We start from the raw sequence: 19,701 nt of genomic DNA on the forward strand, positions 1-19,701 counted from the left end.
TAAATGGTCCTTTTTCGATTCAGATTTTGCGTTTCTTTTGGTAGGCTTGTTATTCAAGCCAATCTGTTGAGTTTGTCAAGCTTACTCAAGTTGTATTTCAGCATTCCCAAAACCAACATCACCAAGTAGTTCAAAGTAGAGCACAAGATCAATAATTATAATACTTATAGATTAACAATGAGATTTCAGGCATGGTTAAAATCTACTAACACATTCTGAAATAATTTAGTGTGTGTCACTGTTGCTTTAGTTATTTAATTAATTAGCAACTTTTGTGTCAAGACACTGTTGATACATGTGAAAAAGAAAAAAAACAAACTGGTTGTTGAGCAGAGTTTCTCACGTAGAGCCTCACACTCTGACAGTCTTTTAATGAACAACAGCGACTGGCTCACAGCCATTTAGCGACAGAAAAGCATAGCAACAGATGCCGGGAAAAAGCGACATCCCTGCAACAGCGAGACCAGGCTATGTCCTTTATTACAGAATGGAGCATGTTTTCATCAATTAATTAAAAGTCAAATCTTTGTTCTTTTTTACAGTTATGAGTAACACAGGTGTTGAGGATTTACAGTGTAGTTGGCTTGGTAAAGAGTTGGTGATTCCCTGCTCTCAGAGCTGTGTGTTTGAAGTGTTTGTGAGAGCTGAACTGAGCAGGAGCACAATGGAAAACTTCATATCATCTCTGTCCCAAAGAGGTAAATATTAACATTCTAACTGAGGTTTACAGCAATCATGCTGTCGTGCTGTGTATGAGCAAGAGTGCTTTATTGCTTCAGTGCGCTTACAAGCTCACTCATGACTCTGCTTATCTTGGTTCATGTATGGCCAAAATTGTCCAACCGGACTAATGGAAGGTACTGTATAGTGATTATACATCTGATTATACCACAATACCTATGCTGTCATCAAAGCTCACCACCAGCCAAGGTGCTACAGCAGAAAATCACCATAGTAACGAGAGAGGGCGCAGATCGCCGCATAAGCTGACAGCATTAGAGCCAACTGTTGTGACATTCACTGCATGTGTGTATAGCTCCTGTGGCAGGAAGGGTCTGGCAGAATGTCATTTTGTGTTTACGAAGGCTGTACACTCTGTGTGTGTCTCTGGCAGAGGATCAGTGCATTGTCCCAAAAGCAGATTGGATCTCACGATGTGGGGAATCCTGTTATTAAAGCATGAGATGAGTGACGGCAGCACCATATGGGCCTCGTCGCCAGGACTGAGACACGAACAGATAATGAAAGGTATATTCCAAAATCTTTAGAAAGAGACAATTAATGACTTGAAATCTTTCATAATAGATTTTTAATCACTGGACACGTAAAAGTCCAGTTGTGCACATCAAAGATCAAAAATACAGTGTAACTCCCTTTAAAGTTCAAATTTGTGACTTAATTCCAAACATTCTCTTATTTAGATGTTCGACAAGCAGTTAACAAATAATTGTATTCTCCACTGAACCAAATATATATCCACTAAATTTCAACAGTATTTTTTGTCTCTAGCAATCCTTGAAGAAAATGTTCAGGTTTTTGCATCTGCATTCCATGTTCCAGACGTCTCTCTGCCATTAGCTGCTGATTAAGCTTCTGACTGAGAAGAACAGACCCTTTTTGTGGCCAGAAACGACACTCTGGGAATACAGAACAGAAAAAAAGAGTGCATCAGTTACATCTGGCTTTATTACTGCCACAGAACTAAAAACTCTAGCAGTGGAAAGATGAGATGAGATCATTTATGTTATTAGCATACAATGTTTTGTTGGGAAAATGAAACATGCATGGATATATTGATGCGTGCCTCTCAGGAAAACATTGTTGCAAACCGAGTTCCCCATCACACAGCAACAGCACTCCCTACCGATGCCCCATCATACTGCAAAATCGGCGGGAACGGCTTGAGGAACGAGTAACAGTGTCCAGTAGTTTGACTCAGCCTCCAGTCAGCAAAGATCTCAATCTAACTGTGCATCTATATGATGGGAGGAAACCAGCAGGATTCTCAGACGCTCCTTCCTACATCCCACATGAACCAGTGCATCTGCTGCCAACGCTTCCGTGCCACACACAGCACAACATCCACAAAGTTTCATGTCAATACCCTGATAGATCCGAAGTTGGAGCTAAAACAATTAGGGATTCTGCAGGTTGATGACTGAGGACTGTCTGTAATATTTCATACTCAGAAGCACCATTTGGTAAATTTACAACATTTAGCAAATGTATTTGGATTGATAAAGTAATGATAAAGGATATGATGGCGAGACATTGTTCTTGTTAAGTAAAATGATATAACTTTACTTGTAACTTGAATTTCTTAAGATAACTACAAACCTAACTTTAAACAACTGTGCAATAAGTGCCATAACTGTATAAAGAATTACTCTATATGTTATTAATTTGATATTCCTTTTATTAATTCTTGTTCATTAATAGAATATTGTGGTGAGGGGCTTGTGTTAACATTTTTATTTAATACTTTCTGAAGCAGCGCAACTGTACAAAAAGCAATTTCCTTTTAGGGATCAATAAAGAAATCTGATTCTGACAAAATAAACTCATGCAATCAGTGGAGCTCGTGGAGCTCTTTATCATTCTCTGTGTGATACTTCCATGTTCCCCAGCCACTGGGTGTGCAGGAAAGGATGGTTGCTAAGGGTGATGATGCTGTTGCTAGTGCGTTCACAACAATCTGATTATTCCTGGAAGCTGATTGGCTGAGCAGTCCCAGACACAGAAGACAAGCCAGGAATCCCCATCCAGACACATGTTTTATATGAAAACTGACAAAAGAAAACCCTCTGCTGGCCCATAATGGTCCAAACAAACTGCTATTAATATCTGCATCCCATTCAGAAAACATTGGCGAGACCCTGACGTTATAACAGTCTGGATTCTTTTTTTGCCATGGAAATGAGTGATCTGCGGACAGTTGTCTCAGATTCGTTGTCATAACAAACAGACAGATGGTGGAGATGGCGATAGTGTTACACAGAGAGAGAGAGAGAGAGAGAGAGAGAGAGAGAGAGAGAGAGAGAGAGAGAGAGAGAGAGAGAGAGAGAGAGAGAGATGTAGCTGTGCTTTACTCTGGATGACTCATCACACTGTCACTGTGACCTTTATCCACTCCCCTCTCCAACTCTTTTCTTCCATCCCCTCCCCTTCATCTTCATTTTCTGCACACTTCTGGCCTGCTGACAATTTTACGCACCCCACACCACCTCTCATCCCTTCATACATGTCTGTTCCTCCACAAACAATTTCAACATATTTAAATCCCATTCTGTCCCTTTCTGTCCCCTGCTACTCTCTCAATCATTCTTTTGAAGAGGGTTTCTTTTTTTTATTTTCCGATGCGTGCATGCTGCCGGAATGCAGACTTGTGGCACTTATGCAGACACATAAGACTCGCGTAACTACAGACTATGGCTACCAGACTGTGATTTGTCCACATTGCCATGCTTTTCACTGTGTTGTTCTATGGTGAAGAATATAACTTTCTCAGTGTCAGAAAGCATTCAGTGGATAAAATCTTTTTAGGAAACCTAAACATGAGGCACATATTGTGTATATATTTAGTCATGCAAATCTAATTATGCCACATTTTACAAGAATGCACTAAGCCCTGTGCAGAGCCACACCTCTGGATAAGCATCGATTTTTTTCTTGTTTTCTAATGCTGAAAAAACAAGTCAATATGAAACCAAATCAATACCAGAGTACTCCCCTCTTAAGGTTAGCTTATATCTTGTGCAAGCAGCGATCGTGATCAGCCTGGATGACCTCAGTGAGCAGGTAGAGAACTTCCAAGGTCAATCTCTAATTATAGAAGCTCCCACAGAGGGAGGCAGGAAAAGGAAATGGGGGAAAAAAATTGGATTGATGGTGTTCTAAAAGAACCTGAAGAGGCACTTGAGCCATTTGCTTTTGCCATAGAGGGGGATGCATGTCGGAGAGCTATTTTTGAACCTCAATACAATAATACAAGAAACGATTTCCTGTTGTTTGTATTTATAATGACATGCAAATTATTCTCTACTGTGCAACGGTGATATAGCAGCCCACTTGTGCATGCAATGTATTATAAATATGTGCATGCACATTCCACGTAAAGTTGGCAACTTAATGACAAGGTGAAAGAAAAGAAAGTGGTTATTTTGAACAGGTGATGTCAACAGGTGATCGCTAAGATGATTTGGTACAAAAGCTGCACCCATGAAGAGTGTCTTTTAGAAGTAACAGTAGGTAGAGCATTTCCCCTCAACCCACAAATACATGAGAAAATGAATAAAATAGTTATAAACAATGCTGCTTAAACAAAGATTGGAGGAGAGTGTGCTTAATATTATTAAACATGTCAAGTAATCAGGAGGAATTCCAGTGCATTCAGGGCTAGGATGCAAGTAAAGCTTGACGCATGTGGCTTCCAGTACCTCAATTCATAGAAAGTGAATACGCATGAATCACATGAATGATGGATCGCTTCAAGAAACTTTATTCACACAAGCAAATTCAGCAATGTGACTTAAAACTTTACCGTGTAAAAACAAATAAATAAGTAAATAAACCAGATATGTTAACGTTGTCTAGAGGCAATGTCAAAGTCTCTGGCTCTGAGACATCTTTGACCATTGAGTAGTCAAAATGTACATTGTGGTCAGAAGAATCAGCGTTCTGAATTGTGTTTTTTTTTATTTTGGAAGAAATGAATGCTCGTCACACCAATGACAAAAGGGACAATCCAGACAAGCAACCAACCCACAAGCCAGACTCTGTGATGGGGTTGTATACCTTTACACATCTGTGATATCAGTATTAATGCAGAAAAAAGTTTATTGAAATATTAGAGTAACATATGCTGCCTCCAGGACATCTTTTCCAGTTAAGTGACTGCATTTTTTTAACATAACCTTAATGAAATTATTCTTTTGAACTCAAATAAATATCTCTTCTGGTGGGGTGCTCATGGATATATAAATGTAAAAGCTACTGTCCGAGTGTTGTGGTGAACCTCTTTGCTGCACCAGCAGAGGTCATCTACCTGTAGGACAAAGCACCCCCCTTGCAGTCTGTTCCGATAACCTTTCTTTCTTTACTTTGTCTCCTTCTCTCTGTCATGCTTCCACTTTCACTTTCAAATGTTCTGCTGCGTGGAAAAGGGTGGGGTCTTTTGGTGTGCAGGTCCGCACAATCATGCATTAATTCATTAATATCCAAGTCACATAAAATTATAAGATAACATTGTTGAATATGAATTGCTAATAAATGTTTATTATAATAAAATGTATTCTCAAATAAATGAATGTTCCTTTTTTCAAAAACATCTAAATCTACTCTTATAAATAACATTCACAATATGCTAGCGTAATATAATGTATTTTTTTTCCAATTAAAAATCCCCAGTTATTCATGTAACAGCCTTCCTCAGTGTTTCCATGACGATCCATCCAGTCTCCTTGACTAAACACAAAACAGAATCTCTTTTATTGTTCTGTTGACATGTGACAAAACCTGAGGATAAACTGTAAAGAAAACTTCTTTCTTTTTCTTTTAATACTGTTAGGATTTCATGTCATCTTTTCTCAATCATGGTTTTTGTAAGAATCTTTGATGTTGTGCTTCCTCATGTTAGGCCTGTTTTGTCTTCAAAAACTGATTGTGTGTTCTCCCAATGTTTTTTTTTCTTCGTTCTTTCGAGGCTATCAGAAAACGATGTGCAGGATATTGCAGCATAAACATACTCTGGACTTTAATAGCAGCTAATAGAAAACTAGAAAAAAATGAACATGAATGGAGAGAAGTGAAACTGAAAAGTGAGAATGAATTAGGGATCTGAATTTTTCAATAGAATGAAATACAGTTTTGATTTTACCGTTTTACATATTCAAAATTAGTTCATTCAGATTCAGATTTTAAAAGCAACTATTCAAATCAGTCAAATCAGGTTCAAATCAAATGATTCACATTCAGATATAAAGAATTAAAATTCCCTTCCTACTGGCAAATGATTTATCCCATACCAGTCCTGCTCCTGTAAATCCTGAACAATATTTTTTCAATAACCAAATGTACATGACACTGTAATTATTGATGTATCTAAAGATGATTTTTCTGATTATTCTTTAGAAATTCCTGTTCCTGGACAGATTTGTTTTGTAAAAATGTTAACGTTTAAAAGGACAAGTAATAAGATACAAAATTGGTTATTTGCTCTCAATTTCCCCGTGTGTCAAGTTTTTGATAACGTTAATGTTTTCTCTAAAACTATCATGCTGAATATATGCGTATATATGTATATATGTATACATTCATGTGTGTATATATATATATATATATACATATATATATATGTAGGGAGATTTGTCATTTTTGGTCTCGGCAACAACGGACACTACATACACACAATAAATAAATGGCATGCATAGCAACAAATATGACATAAATGACAGCACAAAAGCAGGTGTTTTTTATTTCAATATATAATAAATAAATGAGAGCAGTGCCATGGTGTGTGTGTGTGTGTGTGTGTTTGTGTGTGTGGCAGAGCAATATAAATGATTGAAAAAAATGATGTTTGGACAATGCTAGCAAAATCAGAGGCATGCTTGCCCCCTGGCAAATGCTGGGGTGCCCAAGCCAGAAGGGGACGACAAAGGGCTGATCTGAAAAAAAACCTCCCAAATATCGAATAATGTATATAAGTATTTGTGTATAGGTGTATATATGTCTCTGTGTGTGTGTGTATATATACACACACGTCTCCTCAATTTCTTCATGTCTCCTCCATTTGTGCATCCGCACCGGTCTGGATATCCCGCAGCAGTTTCTGAACCCATTTTTTTTTTTTTTTTTTTTTTTTGAGGTTCTGGGATGAATCAATAAAAATGAAATAAACCTTTTAAACACTTCCAAGATTCGATAATCCACTTATTTGCAATAGTGTGCTATAACACCACCTAATCATTATACCTTATCTAAGGGCTTTGCCTCTGATTAAGCATTTAAATGATCAGCTGTTGCCTTCATGTTCTGCCTATTTCCTCAACAGAAAATAATTGTGTTTGCTGCCAATCACAATAATTTGTCAAGGACTCAAGATGTTTTTGTCCATTTTCTTTTTGTTGTTTTGAAGGGAAGTCTCACAGGACAAGGATGACGAGACTTATGCTTATTTCAAAAACACTGTTCAATGGAAACACCACCCCCCTGCAGCGCTACCTTTATCAAAGATTCAACTTTCTTTTGCGTAAAAGTGTAATCGAAACCCAACTAGTGAGAGGAGCAAAACAAACATCAAAAAAGTGGTAAGTAGTACGGATAATACATAATCTAATTTAGCAGAGCAGCTCAATCTGCTGCTAATGTTGAATTTCACAGTAAAGACACCTGCAATCCACTTGTTCACTCAGCTGCTGGCTGCAAACAAAATAGCATTCTTGGACAAAATTCGTTTTACAGCTATCAATTTAAAGCTGTGTCCAGTTAAACTTAACTGTCAAGCTAAGAATGCTAAATTATCAAATTAATTGGCAAGAAATGTAGAATATGTGCCTGTGGTGTTTATATTTTATTTTGAAACAATACAAATGTTTTTTTGTTTACACTTTCTTTTTCAGAATTTTCATCAGACTATATAAGGTTGGTTAATTAGTTGAAGGGGCCCCCAGTGAATCTCTGCCCAGAGCCCCAAGACACTTGAGAATTGCCTCTGAACATGAGGGACAGGTTTTTGACGGGGCTTGTTTGACAGGGAGTTCTCCATGTTTTTAAACACATTCTGCACAGAGAGCCGCAAAAATGTTCTTATGAACCAAAGGGGGGCCCACCAGAAAACGTTTGGGAACCACTGCCATGATTATATAATGTAGTTTCCAATTTTAACACAAAACTTTATGTCTACTCTTTGGAAAGCAGCTTTTGATGTGTGAACCTGAAGAAAATAAGGTAACAGCAAGTAATCACAGAAAATGACCTGTTTCTGACCTAATTGTACTACAGGAACAATAATTTAAAGCAATTGCACTTTTCACAAGAATATTTAGGAGTTGCAACTGCAGATTAATGGTGATGCTGATGATGATGATGATGACTATGATGATGATGCTGATGATGGTGATGATCCTTTAAGTGCCCTCTTGCCCATCCCAAGGATAAGATTAATTTATGCCAGATCATTTCCTTGAATATGGTGATGTATGATGAATCATGACAATCAGCACTGGACATTGTTATCGCTTCTCCCAATTGCAATTGGTACCTTCTTCATTTATTTCGACAGACAACGAGGATTTAAAACTTCTTGGCCATCCATCAGTCTGTAAGTATCAGCAGCCCCTCCACTGAGACCTTCAGCGATAATGACAAACTGGTCTCCAGCCCTGTACAGAATGAGCGACTGCTGCTACTTTAAACTTGTCCTGGATGGAAATGTCAGAGCAAAGGAAGCACGCTGGGGAGGACATCAAGTAATCCCCAGTGAGTTTAGGAATCTCTTTTTCTTTTATGTTCAGCTCATGCTCTCTGTCTGGAGACAGATCTGGGTTGTTACCTGGCCCACTTTCAAGAACTCAAGGGAAGGAGAGCCAGGGAACACCGACTGGAAGAAAAGTTTAGCACACAGTAATTGGGACTAATACTGGAACAGCATAATCTGGTCTGTGAGTGCATCAAGAACTCAGCATAAATCAATGGATTATGAAAACATCTTTCCATATGTACTTAAATTGCCCAAGACGAATTAGCTTAAGTGTGATCAACAATTTAATATAAATAACTTTCTGTTTTTAAAAATATGATTTACCTCATCAGGATTTAGTGGATTTGTGCATGTGTTATTTCAGGTTAACGTTTATCTGCACAAATATGTCCTGACTGTCAGACGCTCAAGAATGTAGACGAAATTAAATCCTCAAATCTGGCAGACTAGGTTTAGCTTCCAGATGATTCAGACACATTGGAATTTTAGTGATTTTTTTTTAAATCTCTTTTGCGTAGGGACAAAAATATGCAAGCTCGTAATTCCTCATTCAATAAATTTACTGCTTTTATGTCCTGGCGTGTGTGCGTGTCGTTTCCATTTAACTTACTATGCCTCTGTCTAAGATATTTACAACATTTGACTCATATTCCCCAGCCTCTCTCTAAATATTGCCGTCTTAGAGGCACACATGTGCATGATTTTTTTTAAACAATATTTTTATTAATTTCTCACTTTTACAAGTAAAAAATGTATACATAGTATGATCCACAGAAATAACAACGAAAACAGGCAAACAAATAAACAGAACAAAAAAAAAACAACAACGACAAAACACCAGCTCAGATCCATATAAATAAAACCCTGGGTTACAATACAAATGTACAGTATGACCAATCAAGAAAATCCCTGCAACATGATATTAGAGACACTCGGCTCTACATAGTTCAAGTAGGGCTCCCAAACTTTATAGAATTGGTCTGTTTTGGAATTGGACATGTCAGGTACTCTAATGGCACCAGATCAAACACACTCTTTGCCAGCCTTTAACAGTTGGTACTTTTTCATTGATCCACTGCAATAAAATATTCTTCCTCGCTGCGTAAGTCAGAATACAATACAGCCTCCTATTATATTTTGATATTAAGTGTTGCCTTGGGACGCCCAATAAAAGAGATACGAGGTCCATCTCCAGTTTTAAACCCATTCTATTTCAGAAAGCACGTCAGACCCATACACCTGCAGTTTACGACATGACCAAAAACAATGAGTTAGGGTACCAATTTCTATCTTGCATTTAAGGCACATGGGTGAGAGAGTAGGATTGAAGTGATGTCTACGGTTGGGGGTAGGGCTGTTCGATTAATCGATTTTAAGCCGTAATCGTGATTATGTAATTAGAACGATGTTAAAACGTGAAAATCGTAAAATCGATTTTTCACTTTTTTTTTTTTTTTTTTTAACCTTGTCTGCACACATATTAATGATTGATACCATATTAATGATTGATGGAAATACCTCTCAATACCTGCGACAAGTGCCCCATGGGAGAGGCTCTTTAGTGTAGGAGGGGGCGTTGTAACATGCCACTGGGCATCCCTCAAGCCAGATGCGGTAGACCGGCTCGTGTTCCTTGCAAAAAACTTGCAAATGTGAACAGCAAATGTAATGACTGACATTACACACCTCTACCTCCTTCATGGGTTGCATTATTATTTAGCATGCAAAGAACCAGTTTAGTTTAATTAGAAAATGTCTTGTTTTATTTAATTGGAAATATAACTTACTGTATGTTTGCAAGTGCTGATTTGCTGATTTTTTTTTTTCAGAGATAAAACTTTATATTTTATTATATTTTTTAAAACTTTTTTTCAACTTATTTTACAGAGTTTTGCACTTTATTCATTCATTTTTGGTTTAAAAAGAGCAAAGTTTGCACTTAAAGCCCAATGGGGCAAATGTTCAATAAAAAAACAGCATATTTGAAATCATTTCTTTGCCTTTTGTCAATTCACAAAATAATCGTAATCGTAATCGAACATCGGATTTTGAGAGAAAAAAATCGAGATTTTATTTTTGGGCAAAATCGAACAGCCTTAGTTGGGGGATATGCATTCTGTGTATAATTTTGAACTGTATTGCTTGGGCTCGATTGCAAACTGAAATTGATTTAGCCTGTCACCATACATCCTTCCATTCTTCATCATCACACATGTGCATGATTAATGCTTCCACTCTCTCGTGGGCGACGCTTCCTCTTTAATATGAAAACAGTGAGTAGCTCCGGGAGCGTCGGGCACGGGCTGGGGGGAGCGCGCACGGGGCGAGGCGCTCAACAAGCTCTTAGTATGCGCTGCAATGCCCAGCTGCAGCTCACGCACCCCAGCTCTGCTGAATTACGGTGAAATATGAGAGACATGGCAATGGCAGGCAACTCAAAAACCAGACAGTCGTGATGAAGCGTCCACGGCCACTGCAGTGATCAGTCAAATGAGGGGAGGAGGACGTTTGTGAGAGGAATAAGACGGAGGACCTGAGTCAACTTAATAGAAGACACAAACTGGATAAAATACAAAAACGTCTTCGCACCAGGAGAATCCCGGTGAATCCCTGCATGCCGTTAGCGTCTGAAATAATGCTGTACTCCGAGAGATAATGCTGTGCTGCTTGGCTCAGTCTTAAAAGCCTGAATTATGGTTCCGCGTTACACCGACGCAGAGCCTACGCCGTAGGGTACGGTGTATGGTGCGCGCCGCCGCGTACCTTACGCCGTAGGCTCTACGTCGGTGTAACGCGGAACCATAAATCATCCCTTAGTGCATGGAGCCTGTTGTGGCTGTCCAGGGTCCGCGATAGGGCTGCTATGGCTTCATGTCTGGCACCTGCCGATCCAAACAAACTCCAGCTTGACAAATCAACTTGCATTTTCACGCTTGATCATCCCAGTGCATGAACTTGGTTGTTTATCTGAAGTTGATCAGAGATATTACATCGACCATTAAAAGCGCAATCCAAAGACTGCGTTATTCAATGGAATGGGCTGTGGACATAAGCATCCTAAGTGTGCATCACTGATGTATTTATGTGGATACGTCCCATTAGGGTGAGAGAAAAAAAAGGAAGGTGGTGGTTTTGACAAAATAAAATCACAATTGGAGTTACATATCCAGAAGCGAAAATACCTTTTTGCATATGCACCCCGCCTCGCAAGCACCCGCGCCGCTTCCACCTGTAGCGCAGGGATGTACACGTTTGTGCTGATCACTGATGAGGGGTAGGTAGGCTACATTTTGCATCCACCTTGACCTCCCTCCTACTCCCACTGCCGCCCTGCTGCAGAGCCGGAGCCTTCTGATTTATGACTGAAAGAAAGGAGCTGCCTTGGCTGAGAGGGACTGACTTTGGACCGGACACGCAGCTCGGCCTATTTACCCTCACGGAACCAAACATTAACAGCCACTACATTTAGGTAGGAGCTTGCTTTAATTCAGTTAACCTGCTTATTTATCTACACTGAAGTTTGTTGCTTTACATGAATAGCCTACATCTAGTTTTGAACTTAATCTGCATTTGTTCAAAAAACAAGACATTGCGCATTTTTTCCTTAACAAGCAGTATTTATGTAATCCGGCAATCTTTTCATTTACACACAAACAACATATTTACTTTTCCTTTAACAATTTTAATCTATTGGGCAGATTGACCAACGTTTAGATGAAACATGCTTTATTTAAGTAGAACACCACAGTAAAACATATCTTCCTTGATCTACTTTAAAAAAAAAATAAGGCGACTTTTTCGCATGAGATTTTAATGTAGATAAGGAAAGACTAGTCTTTGTATAAACTACTCAATTTTTAGTATAATTAATTTGCAAGTAAAGTCAACTTAATTTTTTTTCTTTCTATTTTTTTCCTTTTTCTTTCTTTTTTTTCTCTTTTTTCTTTTCTTTTCTTTTTAAAGTCAAATTAATTTTGATAAATAAAGTAAACTTAAAACAATTAAGTTGACTGTACTTGCAAAATGTATTATTCACATACATAAAATTAAGTAGTTTATAGTCTTTCTTGATCTACATAATAATCTCATGCAAAAAGTTGACTTATTTTTTTTAAGTAGATCAAGCACAATATTTGTATCAGTGTATGTGGCTCTTCAATGAGTGTTGTCAGCTACAAGACATAGCAACTCTTTTAAATACAATACACTCTTGGTTTGACATGATTTTTTTTTGTTTTGTTTGTTTTTAGTTTTGAAGGAGCTTGTTGGTCACATCACCTCACATCAACGATAATATGGAGCACTCAGCATATAATCAGATTTGTTGGTTGGAATTGCACCCTTTGAGAGTAGATACAGTATTATATGGCTACCATATTGATCCTGCAGGGTGCTCATATGAGAGAGAACTCATAAGCTAATACATACAGACATAATGGAGCCAATCAGCAGCCCACCATCCAGTCCTAAGTGGTGCTCTTGTGTGTTTGCAGGAAAAGCCTTCAATTAACACGCAATTTTTTTTAAATGAAAAGATCACAAATTGATGCTTACTTGAAGCCTGTATAAATGAATCAATTTGAATGTTAACATTTTCTTCCTCATCACATACAGAACCTCTAACTGCCTGCCTCCGTGTTTTTGTTTTGTTTTGTTTTTGCAGGCAGGTCTGCCTGTAACTGAAGCCACACCTGTGTGGAACATTTATATCTTCGGGACCCAACGTGGCTCCACCCTCTCTGAAAGCTGCAGGCCCCATCTCTTTCCACCATGACGGTTGCAACCAGCGACCCTTCAGATGAAGCAGCAGCACAACCAGGTCACGACCAGTATGGCCCAGAGCTGGATCACGAGTGCTGCGAAAGGGTCGTTATCAATATCTCGGGCTTGCGCTTCGAAACCCAGTTGAAGACACTCTCTCAGTTCCCAGAGACGCTGCTGGGTGATCCAAAGAAACGAATGAGGTATTTTGATCCTCTACGCAATGAGTACTTTTTCGACCGCAATCGACCAAGTTTTGATGCTATACTGTATTATTACCAGTCTGGAGGGAGACTCCGACGTCCTGTTAACGTGACCCTGGACATTTTTTCTGAGGAGATCCGCTTTTATGAATTGGGTGAGGAGGCTATGGAGATCTTCAGGGAGGATGAAGGTTTTATAAAGGAGGAGGAGCGGCCGCTGCCAGAAAATGAGTTTCAGAGACAAGTGTGGTTACTATTCGAGTACCCAGAGAGCTCAGGTCCAGCTCGTATCATTGCTATCATCTCTGTCATGGTGATTCTTATCTCTATTGTCAGCTTCTGTCTGGAGACACTGCCAGTTTTTCGAAATGAAGATGAGGATCTCTACAGTTATCCCTATCAACCCACAACCAACTCCACCTATACTTTTGACAGCTCACCATATTTCACAGATCCTTTCTTCATCGTGGAGACCCTCTGCATCATTTGGTTCTCTTTTGAGTTCCTAGTGCGCTTTTTTGCCTGTCCAAGCAAAGCTGGATTTTTTGGCAACATTATGAACATCATAGATATTGTTGCAATCATTCCTTACTTCATCACCCTGGGCACAGAGCTTGCCGAGAGGCCAGAGGACAGCCAGGCAGGCCAACAGGCTATGTCTTTGGCTATTCTTCGTGTCATCCGTCTAGTAAGGGTATTTCGTATCTTCAAACTCTCTCGTCACTCTAAGGGTCTACAAATCTTAGGACAGACTCTGAAGGCCAGTATGCGTGAGCTGGGGCTCCTCATCTTCTTTCTGTTTATCGGTGTTATCCTCTTCTCCAGTGCTGTCTACTTTGCAGAAGCAGACGAGTCACAATCCCAGTTCAACAGCATCCCCGAAGCCTTTTGGTGGGCAGTGGTTTCCATGACCACGGTAGGCTATGGAGACATGGTCCCAACAACTATTGGAGGAAAAATTGTGGGGTCTCTCTGTGCAATTGCTGGCGTGCTGACTATTGCCCTGCCTGTGCCTGTTATCGTGTCAAATTTCAACTACTTCTACCACAGAGAGACAGAGGGTGAAGAGCAAGCACAATATCTCGCCATCCCAAGTGTGCCCAAAGCCAGCTCGGCGGATGAGCTGAAGAAGAGTGGTCGCAGTGGCAGTGGATCCACACTCAGTAAATCTGACTATGTGGAGATCCAGGAGGCTGTGAATCACAGTTCGGAGGACTTCAGATCAGAGGCCATGAAGACGGGAAACTGCACCCTAACCAACACTAACTATGTAAACATCACTAAGATGCGTACGGATGTATAACGCAAACTTCTTCAGCTTGATAGCCTCTGCTGGGATTTGCAAAGACTTTAGCAGCAGAATTAATTTGTATGTCCCTCTGCTGACTGATATGACACCCAGTGTGGGACTGTGAGTGAGAATTAAATTACATTTCAAAAATTATCAGTGGAGAAAAAAAATATTTTTTCTCCCATCAAATGGACTAACCAGTGCATAAGTGGAAAAACTGCCATCCATCTCATTACGGACATCCAGAATATATGCATGGAGTTAGTCTTACAGTACAAACAGTAAGTAGTTCAAGTAGTAAAATAGTAGTCAAACCAGTAATAATCAGTAGTAATGACATAAAGGGGCCACCAGTTTTTAACTTAATAGTTCAAATTGCTGCAGAGAAGATAAATAGCAACAACAATTTATATCAGGCTTCCTTTCTTTTTAAGAAATTGTCACATAACTTTGTGATTAAAACTATATGATCAGCTTTTATGAGCAGTTTTATTCTGCTGCTCTAACTGCCAAGGCTCTGACTCAGAGGACGACGAAATCCCCAAGATTACAGCTGTACTGCCAGGGGAACCATTTTAACAAAATTGGTACCACAATGAGCAGTGAATTGGACAGCTTTACAGCTCTGTACATCTGCTCATTTTGAACATAGTGTACACATTACTTTCTTTTTCAAAATGTGAGTTGGAAAGTTGGAGCATGGGGCAAGGCGTTTTGGCTCAGTAAGTCCAATTGATCGCTCACACGTACGAGTAATTCAATTCCCAACTGCACTGTCAAGGTGTGTTGCCTTTGTGTTCATTCTTTGTGTCAGATGTTCACATGTATTTAAAAGTCCAATTTTTGGTGGACCAACACAATGATTAAATAGTTGTTTTTTTTTCTAAGATCATGCAAATATACTGAGATAGGTGGCTGTGATGTACTGAAAGTCTTCATCCCAACATCCCAGCACATCCGTCTTGTCTTCTTAATTAAGCTTAAGATGATAGGACACATGTAGGATGTCGACACTAGCCAAGACTCTGCCTTTTTTTTTTTTTTTTCTTACAACTAGCAGGTTAGCAAAAGAAAGATTTTGCTGAACTTTGGTGAATGTCTTGTTTGGTTATTAATGTGTGTATTTGATTTATGGGAGGTTTCTTTTCGAAATATATAGTTCTTATTTATATTTATATTGTAAATCAAATGAGGAAGGAAAGATAGGGAAATATTTTCATTGTAGTGTTCAGAATTAGTGCCTATTTCGCCATTGTCTTTAACTGTACCTTGAAGTGTCACCTGACTCTGATTTTGACACCACTGCCGAGCATAGACATTGCCATTCTTAACTTCACGTCATTCCATGTTCAAATGAGATTAAGGGGCAGATAAGTTTTTAGTCAATTTTTATTTGACGTCAATGTTGACACAGATAAAGACTTGTCGGAGCAAAATGACTTACATTTAAATCTTTTGTAGTTTTAACCCTAAAAGGTTAAAGTTGAATATTTTCAAAGATGCATACAACCAAAGAAAGAGCTTCCATAAGGCTAATCTGAGACGTATTTGCCTTAGTGGAGTGATTTGTGATCAATGTGTGCTTTGTATTCTCCCCAGTCAAGTGTAAGAGACAAAATACAGCACATAAGGCTACTTTAAGCCTTTCTTAGCATCCAGCATTACAGTAGTCACATGGCTGAATGTGACCTTATATAAATGCTACATCAGCCTGAAATGTTTGATTGCCCCTGTATTTCTCTCCTTAAGCAGTACATTCAAATATGTAAAATTTGCCTCTGAAACAAGTTAAAGTTAAGAGAATTATGTTCTAGTCATTTGTGTTTACACATGGCACAATGTAACAAGCTCTACAATTATTTGATTAGTGCAGTAAAATCAATCATCATATAGACTGAATGTCCTTTTGTTTAAAAATATGCTATTCTGCTTTTGAGAGATGCATGTCCTTTAAAGGTGGAGCATGCAGCAGTAGAAATAATATTTAAAAAAAAACATCACAGTGACTTATAATCCTTTGTCTCTAGAGGTGGTGCTTGTGCTACATTCTGTGTTAAATATTCTCAGAAGGAGGGTGTCATGTCTTTGGGGTAACTTGTGAGCTGTCTCAGGCTTTGGGATGTTTGAGGAAGTAACAGCAGGCTGAATATGAGAGGAAACAGATTAGGCTTGAGAGGTTGTCAGCATGGTGAGATCGAAACTGTGTTATACTGACTCAGGATGAGGGGATCTTAAACTTAGTGAACACAGTGTGGATGTTAAATAATATTGTGCACTCTTCAGGTTAGTCTTATGCAGGAAAAAGTCAGTAACCATGAAAGTACAACGGTAGCTTCCCAATGGGTGCACAGAGATTAATCACCAGTCTTTTCTCGGTCGAGCGGAAAATGATGCTTTGAAGAAATGTTTGAGTGACCCTAGCGCTGATATAGTCCATTGAGCTTGGTGTGTTTAGTCTGTACATGTGTTTATTAGGGCATGACTGAAAGACAGGTAGATTGCCAGAGAAATTAAGAGCTTTTATATTGACACAAGCTGACGGTCTAGCTTTTAGAGGCAATGTGGTCAGAGTAATGTGCAGGCGATAATGGCTCTAGTAGCACCTAAACACAGTGTTTCCTGTCTCTGTACCGTCTATATTTAGCATATGCATTTAGTCATTTCAAAGAAAAAAAATGAAAGGGACATCCTGCTCCACTCTGTGACACATTTTGACTTCTCAGCAAGTGGGTCAGTTAGAGAGGAAATAAAAGGAAGCTGAGGAAACGTTGGGAAGGAAATAGGATAATGTTAAACACAGCCCTTTGCTTTTTGATGAGTGTGGTTGTATTCCTCCGAACTGTCCTTGTGTACTGCAACACCTATGTCACTTCAAGCTTGGCTTGGGCCACGTGTCCTTTCACTTCTTGCTATCAAGCACATAACTGAAGTGACATTCTGCCGAGACAAAGACGCTCATTTGGAGAAAGCAACAGGACAGCCTATCAGGATCTGAACTGCTGAAAACACATTTTCATGACTCAAACAAGTGGACATCTTCACACATTTACCCACACTGGACATTTGAACGCGTAATACTTGTGTATTCATGAGTACACACACTGCCTGTGAACAATAACTCTCCTGGACATGTCTGCTGTCTGGACAGACACCTACCTGTGGCTTTATAAAACCTAAAGGCTGTAATGAACTTAAACCCGCTGCTGAAGGGTTTGCACCCCTGTAGCCATGTAAATGTACCTACGAGTTACACTTACTTTAAATGATGTCTTAAAACAACTAAAGCTCCAGCCATGTATATAATCCATTACACCAATATTATATAGTTGGTGTGCCTGAATTGTCTTTTAGGTTGATAGTCCAGGTACAAATGATAAATAACTACGTAGCCTATGTATATATATATATATATATATATATATATATATATATATATATATATATATATATATATATATATATATATATATATATATATATATATATATATATATATATATGAAAAATGTAACTTATTTGTGTCACCAATCTCAAATCATCAGTTTGTTTTTCTTATTGAACATTATCACTGGCATAACTTACAGTGCAGGTACCGAGATTTGATTCAAATACACATGCAGGCCTTAATCAAATAGATTTTATTTATGTCTTAATAGATGCGTACATAACCTATTTTCTTTTCTTTACATAAAATCCAATATTTGACATTCCTCAAATATCGATAATCCTCAGCTGTTTGACTGTTTGGCTGTTAATGCTCAGATATCTGTGTAACAACAGTTCTTCTTCACCACTATAAGGAATAACAGTATAAGAAAATATGAAAAAAAATACAGAATGTTGTTGTGCACAAGGAAAATCTGGATCTGAATGCCTGTTATTCCCTTCATAAGGTCCTACATTGACTATAAACTGAGAATACCTTCAGAGATAAGTGTAATTATTTAAAAACGATTGTAAAATGTTAATATATCATGTAAAATAATTGTGACGATAATAAAACAAGAACTTTATGATAACCACATCTATTAGTATTGTGTTTTTGTCATGTCGTTTTTCCATAGCATTATGAAAGATGCACAGTCAGAGCATGGATGTTATGTATATTGTGTATATACTTCATGCTGCTGTTTAAAGGCAAAAGAAGCAAGTGGTGGGGACAAATACAAAAAGTTAAAAATGCAATTGGAGCCGCTGATCTCATGTTCAGTCCAGAAGGTGGATTTGAACTGACTTATCAGCCCTTACATCCTAAATGGTTTTAGGATGTCCAGCCTATCCACTTAAGTGAATCTTGTGCTCTCTGCGGATTACTGAGACAGCAAAATGACCTATTTATACAGCCAGCAAGAAGTGAAGTAGGCAAAGAGATTGAGAGAGAGAGAGAGAAAGAGAGAGAGAGAGAAACAAAAAGAGAGGACCAACAGGCTTTTGACTTGTACTTTCTGGGACAAATAAAATAATTTCTTTGGAACTTTCAGTGATGTTTAGCAGCTGGTTTCTCTCTCTTTATCCTTGCTGCTTCCTTCCTGGTCTCATCACTCCTGCTTTTTTTTCTTGCTTTCCCACTCTATTATTTGATCCTCTCACATTTCATTTCCCACTCTCTTGTGTTCGCTGCCCTCCCTCTCCAGCAGCTCTAAGCATCAGAGTAATGTACAGTGGGTTGATCTGATTCTCCTCCCAGACATGTATTAGGTGCGCTACAATGTTCCCTCTGGACGTCTCAGTTGACCCGGTTCCAGTAGCTGAAAGAAACAGTTTATAGCTTTCAAGGTGGTTGGTTGGCTATTTATTTATGCATGCATAACCATGCACATATGACACACACACACACACACACACACACACTAAACTGATAAACTGCCTGCTACATAGTTGTTGTGTTAACATGTTGTATGGAGATCTAAAGGAAGAAAAGTCTGGACTGAACATTAGGTTTTTACAGCAATATAGAAGCAGATGCT

General features: G+C 38.7%; 1 protein-coding gene across 2 annotated transcripts; it reads left to right on the forward strand.

Moving 5' to 3' along the window:
- Positions 1-10,887: 10,887 nt before the first annotated feature.
- kcna2b (potassium voltage-gated channel, shaker-related subfamily, member 2b) lies at positions 10,888-15,798 on the forward strand. Of its 2 annotated transcripts, none has more exons than XR_009783839.1 (2): positions 10,888-11,081; positions 11,819-11,875. XR_009783839.1 is itself a non-coding variant. In XM_061736054.1 (2 exons), exon 2 carries the CDS (start codon positions 13,250-13,252, stop codon positions 14,744-14,746), a length of 1,497 nt encoding a protein of 498 aa, XP_061592038.1. In that variant the 5' UTR covers positions 10,888-11,081; positions 13,143-13,249; the 3' UTR covers positions 14,747-15,798. The 2 variants fall into 2 exon arrangements, 1 of the variants encoding a protein (XP_061592038.1); XM_061736054.1 differs by lacking the exon at positions 11,819-11,875 and adding an exon at positions 13,143-15,798.
- The last annotated feature ends 3,903 nt before the right edge of the window (positions 15,799-19,701 follow it).

Source organism: Cololabis saira, chromosome 12 (assembly GCF_033807715.1).
Source record: "Cololabis saira isolate AMF1-May2022 chromosome 12, fColSai1.1, whole genome shotgun sequence".
NCBI lineage: Eukaryota > Metazoa > Chordata > Actinopteri > Beloniformes > Belonidae > Cololabis > Cololabis saira.

Bases quoted from the DNA above. Each gene is read 5' to 3' on its own strand.
- kcna2b (XM_061736054.1), top strand. From the start codon at position 13,250: ATGACGGTTGCAACCAGCGACCCTTCAGATGAAGCAGCAGCACAACCA.